At 43.2% G+C, this 6817-nt stretch overlaps 1 protein-coding gene across 1 annotated transcript in view; it reads right to left on the bottom strand.

Moving 5' to 3' along the window:
• The window catches only part of nomo (nodal modulator), a 23790-nt gene that overhangs the window by 11486 nt on the left and 5487 nt on the right, over positions 1-6817 (bottom strand). The window contains 14 exon segments of the mRNA XM_020596121.1: positions 1-4; positions 6-68; positions 180-275; positions 366-429; positions 617-704; positions 796-932; positions 2342-2473; positions 2580-2721; positions 2911-3088; positions 3220-3370; positions 3552-3657; positions 3789-3878; positions 4311-4448; positions 4803-4955. The exon segment at positions 1-4 is cut by the window's left edge and continues 146 nt beyond it. Of these exon segments, the coding sequence (XP_020451777.1) occupies positions 1-4; positions 6-68; positions 180-275; positions 366-429; positions 617-704; positions 796-932; positions 2342-2473; positions 2580-2721; positions 2911-3088; positions 3220-3370; positions 3552-3657; positions 3789-3878; positions 4311-4448; positions 4803-4955 (1542 nt within the window).

The following is a 6817-nucleotide window of genomic DNA, read 5'->3' on the forward strand; positions in this document are numbered from 1 at the left end:
CTTGCCTCTGCTCCTACAGGCGCCGCAGGGGGCCCAGCACCAGTGCCGGCTCGCTCTCGATGGACGATCTGACCAAGGAGAGAGAGAATAAAAAAAAAACCATATCATCAAGACAACTATAGGCAAGAGCACAGCAGCTAGTATTAGTCTAAAGTCTGGCCACATTGAGTCTTAATTACTTGATGGTTACTGTGACGTCCAAGATCTTGTCTGTAGTAATTAGTCCAGTCATGTGATGCCGCACTGCAGTGAGGGTGAGGATGCTGGGGGCCGAGCTGTTGAGTTAACAGCAGTCACTAGGATGAATTCTATACAACGGAGCACTGCTTTAAACTCATAAACAGACACAGCATCTCATTACTTACGTATCGTAGGTGTAGAAGTCCTGCTCAAACTGGTGGCAGGAGCGGGGGGTGACTTTGTAAACACCTGGACAAGCCATTTTTAGTTGATTAATAACTTTGCTCCAGTTTTATATTTAGGCATGCCTGACACAGACCTTTTGGCTCGAAACTCTGTACTCTAACTACACACAAGGGAACAGTTGGTACACTTGTAATTCAATATGCTAATTCATACTGTTTAACAAATGAGAGTTCGGGAGCATGAACCTCACCAGGCTTGGAGAGGCAGAAGCGGTTAACTCCCTTAGAGAGGTTGTACACGCCAACATTCTCAGGTTTGCTGCCGTCTTGGAAAAACTCCTGTGCAGAAAAAAAAAAATACACATTCAGTCAGAATCAGAATAATAATTGTAACACACACCAGGTAATGCAGCTGCACTCAGTTACTGACCAAAGTGATGGCATGGGAGAGGGAGCAGCGCAGGATGTAGCCAATCTGTCTGAACTCCACCCCCAAGACATCAGAGTCCAAAACCTCCACTTCCACAGACTTATGTTTCCAGCACCATTCCTCATGGGAAATACTCACTAACAGGGGCAAAGAAGAGAGAGAACACCACAACAGAATGAACACATTCACATTAAAAGTAACAAATGTGCTAATGTTTGCTGAATATGATGTAATCTGTAACAATAAACTATGATCAATTAAGGTCGAGGCTTCCCATAGAATAAGCTCATGTTTATCTCATCTCCACACAAATGGTTAAAAAAGTAAACTTCTGGCAGTGCCCGGGCCTAGAAAAGTGACTAGCTGAGTAAACATGCCTCAGAGATGCTGTGTGCGCAGATGGCTTGCAGGCACACAAACAGATTGCATGTATTGACCAATGAGGAAGATAGATGCAGCACCAGAAGGTACAGAGACGCCAGCTGAATAAGGATGTGTGCTTCTTAAACGCTGCTGCTAAACACTAATTATGATCAAAAGCTGCTAACTACTAAATGATCATTTTCCCCACAATCATTAGAGAATAATTACTGCACATTCTTGGATTCTGAAATGCAGGTAGGGGGAAGAATCAGTTCAGATACTGCGCATGCTTTCTTCTGGTCAGAAACAAGGTTCGCTTAAATGTCGAGGCATTTCTACAGCTGGGAACAACTCACTCACAACCTCAAATGTCTGGTGTGGAATAGCTCTCGTCAACCCTGAATACTATCTATGTGATACGGCCTGAAATATTATCAACCCAGTGTTTTAATATTTATTGAAATCCGTTATCTTTTAATTTGAAGTTTAAGGGGTATATTCTACTGAAGAGGATTTGGGCCACTGTAAATAATGTATTGAGTTCTGACTTTAATCTCAGAACTCTGACTATAAAGCCGACTTTTAAAAGAGAACGCAAAGAAAAGAAGTCACGATTTCTTAAAATAACAACAACTCAGAACTCAAATACATTATTTATTGTGCCCCTATCCTCTTCCATAATATTCAGTTTAGGAATCTGAAATAAATCTAATAAAGTTACTTTTGAATCAATAACTTGATAGTCTCCATAGCCAATAATGGAACTACTACTCCTCCACAAGCCAACGGCTATAATGCCTTTTAAATAAACATCATGCTAAAGTACCAGTATGCTACTTCATACTGGTACTGGCAGCTGTATTTAGTTTTCTGTGAAACATAAAAACAAAATATATCATTTTAAAAATGGGACCTATAAAGTGAGACAAACAGCTGCTGGTCGGTCCCCTGTCACAAAGACCAACGGGTGAAAAGGCCGAAAGCAGCTATGTAATGTTATTGATGTAGCCCAGTAGGGTGAGTGTGCAGATTAGGGCTGATGCATAGATTTACCATAAATGACTCATCACTTTATCATTGTTATAGTGGAAAATGTTGTGTTAATTATTGAGCTTATATTTATCTAACACTAATTATCACTATTATAAAAGGATGAAAAGAACTGATGACAGTGAATCCTGACCTTTATATTTCCCAGGTAAAACGTTATCGAAGGAGAAGCTGAGGATCTCACTGCTGCCAGAAAGAGCCACTGTCCTTCTCTCTCCCTGCCGACTCACCGGCTGCAGGGTTACTGAGAGGTCATCACAGGATGCTGGACCACAACAACACAATGTCATTGTATATGGAAAACGAAAACAACTAAATTCAATCTGTCAGTATTTTGTAAAGACAGGAGCAATAGCTGACTCAGTCACTACCTAGACAGTAGACCTTTCCAGAGACCGAAGCCATGAACTGAGTGAAAAGTAGGTTTGTCAGGGGCCGGTCCACAAGAGAGACCTTGAGGGCTTCAGGCTGCAGAGCCAGGCCTGCTTTCACCTCCACTTCAGGGAGAGACACCTGGACACATGGAAGTGAAGCCAATGTTAACTTGCAAAAAGCTTTAACCCTAATAAACTATATAAGCACTGAACTCAATTCTAGATCTGCCAAAACTGAATTATTCAGGACTGTTTTTGGATACTCATGAAGATTTGTTAATGATTTGATCTGTATAAAAATAAAAACCAGATGCTGCTAGAGTCTTACGTGGACGCTGTAGTCTCCAGGTCTGGCCTGAAAGCAGAAGGCCCCCTGAGGATTGGAGTCGATGGTCCGGCTGGACGTCTTGCCTTGACCCTGGTGTGTCAGAGTGACTTTGTAGTGACCCTGCTGCTTCATGCCCTCAGGCAGGTGGGTGATGGAGATCTGGCCGCAGACACTGAACCTGGTGTGGCATCAACATCAGAGCTTTACATTTTTTGTAATTACATTCAAACATGCATAACCGCCCCACATAATTTGGCATCTTTACAGAATGTATGCAGCTCCAGCAGTAAATGGAGCAGTCAGACCTACCCTGCTGTGATGATGTCAGGAAGCTGAGGTGTGTTGGGGGCGATTTTCACTGTGATTGGCTCAAAGAACATGAGCTCTTTGTTGACGCGGATGGTGTAGGTACCAGCTGTCATGTTCTCCAACCGAAAAGAACCATCTTCCTTGCTGACAACTGTGGAGACAGAGCGTCAATGCAAACCAGAGTGTTAAAATAATAAAACAAAAGCTCAGTGCTTTTGTTGCACAAGCTGGTCTTGACATGCACAAGCTTAGCATTTCCATGACTGTTTTGTTGTTTTATGTCGCTTTTTAGGGTACTACACACAAAGTGTGGAGCCTTCTACTGAAGTTACCTTTGATCTGATTGTTGAGAGCCACTGTGGCATCGGGGACACCCTCCCCACCAACGCTGTTGAGAACTCGACCGGTCACAGAGAAGCCCATGACACGAAAAATGGGCTTCAGATTGGTGAAAAGAAACAGCGTTACACGTCGAGCTGTGGCACTATGCAGTAATTGCATTCACATGTACAATAATGATATATGTTAAGACAAATATTGAAAAATGGAGGCATAATGTGACTCTTCACCTCTAACTTCAAACTGTCATGCTCCACCTTGAAATTCATCCGAGAAGGAGCGACATCAAAAGTGATCCTTTCTCCCCTGTAGAAAGGCACCTGATATGAAGAAGTTCACAAAAGCAGAGTTAGAGGAATTTCACTGAGAGATGCAGCACCATGCTCAGTACAGTGGGCGGGTTAAAGTTACAGTTTCATGATTGATAAACCCAACTTTCTGATGCTGGTTAGCATTTATCTGCAATATAATTTATTGACAATCAGTAATTATGACAGTCTGCCATTTCCACACTAAGCTCAAATAGCCTATGGCGGTGGAACTGCTGTGCAACACAGCTGTGGTTACAGCATGATGCAACAGTCCTTCAACATGTGGTATATTTAAGAGAACTGCTCTCCATCCAGATGCGGTTGCACTCATACAAAAACTCTAAAGTTTATATATCACAATTTTTAAAAAGCTTTGTGGTTGTATGCCTCTGCCAACCAGTCAAAGGGGTAAGTGTTGTTTGTTTTTTGTTGAAAGCTTACCACAGTGTACTCTCCACTGGCGAGTGAAGGGAATATGAAGGTGCCATCTTCCCTGGACAGAGCGCTGCACAGGTAGCCCAGGGAGCTGTCCCCAGAATCAGCACCCTCCACTGGGGATGGGTTACAGCCACTGATGTCCTGGAAGTCACAACACACACAGAAAAAGAAGCAATGTAGATTAACTTTATTGGTTATACTACAGTTTTACTCCAGGCATCATTTTTGTCATCACTATGATGCAAAGGGGCTTTTCTAGAAGATACTATAACAGTCACACCACTTTTAAGACATTAAAAAAATCATGACATAACTTCTCCAAAGAAAAAAACCCTCCCTTTGCCTGTCTTAAAAATACATAATTCCCTGATATTCTAGGAATTCAACTAAGCAAAGTAGAGCAGGATACAGACTGTCTTAATAATGTAGGATAAGATTAGACAATATGATAACATGATCCAATTTGACTCCTCACAGTTTCTAAAATAACGTTACCTCTCTCTTGACTGAGGCTGAGTACAGGAGGAAGGTGACCTCTTTCATGGGCTCTCCATCACTGCGGACCTCCCCCGAGACATCATAACCTCCAACCACCAGATGGTCAGCGGCTGGAGCATTGGCATTGGAGACATGCACCGAGGTAGTACTCTACAGGAAGACAGCAAAGTCCACCACGTACGTTACTGCAAGGGTTGGAATGATGGCTCTGTCTGGAGCAGGGTGATTACTGCTGGAGATCCTTAGTTACAAAGCTGCTAATCTGACAAAACACTTTACAAGCTGAGCAACTACACTCAGGTGACACTGCATTAAAAGGACCTCTGAGCTAATCTCCCACCTCTGTTCCACTAGCCTTCATATGACACTGTATTAAGTCTCTCATCAGTGATTCTGGAAGGATGATTGTCATGTAGTGGGTCATTGTGTGTTTATAGTGGGTAGATGCTCTTGTTCATTTCATTCTGCAGTCTTGTGTATTGACTGGCTGAATCATCTCACAGAACTGTGTGGTTGCAAGGAGTAGAGGTGAGAAGGTGGATGAGTATAAACACTTGGGGTCATCTATCCAAAGTAATGAAGACTGTGAAAGGGACGTGAAGAAGAGAGGGCAGGCAGGGTGTAATAGGAGGAGAAGAAAGGAGGTGTGATTGGGGTATCTGCGAGAATGAAAGTTTACAAGACAGTGCCAAGACCAGCTATGCTGCATGGCAGTGGTGCTGACAAAAAGACAGGAGGTGGAACTGGAGGTGGCAGAGCTGAACATGCTGCAGTTTTCTTTGGAAGTCATGAGGATGGACAGGATTAGAAATGAGGACAGAGGCACAGCGCAGGGAGGATGGTTTGGAGACAAAGTGCAAAGGAGGCACGCAAAGTATACTGGGAGAAAAATGATGAGGATGGGATTGCCAGCCTGAGGAGGCAGTTTATGGATGTGGTGAGAGAGGACATGATTGGTGTGACAGAGAAAGATGCAGAGGACACAGTGAGACAGAGACGGATGACCCGGTTCAAAATGACAACTCCTGGTTACTAACACTTCCCAAGCTAAAATCTAAACCCTTAACTCTTTCATGAAGAACATAAGTGGCATTTTTAGGAGATCATTTGACCGTTAAGGAGCAACAACTAACTGCATGTTCAAGCTAAGGCTGGATGATATGACAATATATCCCATAAGGCAGAAATCTGATATAAATCTGCCCATTGAAAGAAACTGTGTCACACAACTTATACCATGGCATGTAAATCAATAAGCAGGACTGTGTTAAGGTCATATAAAATATTTATGATTTTTGCAACAATGTTATTAAAGATTTGGTGAATTAGCAACTGTTTAGACCAAAAACAGCCTCATGTTCAAGAACAGCATTGTTACCTTGGTGGGGGTGTGTTGAACCAGGTACCAGCTAGACAGTGTAACACAGACCAGGAATCCAGTTGAAGTAGCACATCCATGAGTTTGAGAGTGGAGCAGTTTACAGTACTATGAGAAATGGTTTTACTGCTCCAGTGATCACTTTATCTCATTCCTATTTTTATTATTACTATTTTATTACGTGAATGTGTGTTTGCATGCATGTGACTAGCCCTTGGAGTGCCTTGCTGAATGATGCTGCATTGCACTGCACTGTCCCAAAAGTTGAGACAGGTTCTGCTTTTGCTTCAGTGCAAACAAAAAATCAACAAAAACTGGAAACGATTGCCTTCTAGAAGGGAGGAGCTACTGTAGGATTGTTGGATTACACTGCATTAGTTTAAGCTAAGTGTTCAGTACCTATCCATCCATTTTCCTCCGCTTATCCGAGACCGGGTTGCGGGGGCAGCAGTCTAAGCAAAGATGCACAGACTTCCCTCTCTCCAGACACTTCCTCCAGCTCCTTCGGGGGAATGCTGAGGCGTTCCCAGGCCAGCCGAGCGACATAGTCCCTCCAGCGTGTCCTGGGGCCTCCTCCCGGTGTGACATGCCCGAAACACCTCTCTAGGAAGGTGCCCAGGAGGCATCCGACACA

This window comes from Monopterus albus, unplaced genomic scaffold (assembly GCF_001952655.1).
Source record: "Monopterus albus unplaced genomic scaffold, M_albus_1.0 scaffold29.1, whole genome shotgun sequence".
Classification (NCBI taxonomy): domain Eukaryota; kingdom Metazoa; phylum Chordata; class Actinopteri; order Synbranchiformes; family Synbranchidae; genus Monopterus; species Monopterus albus.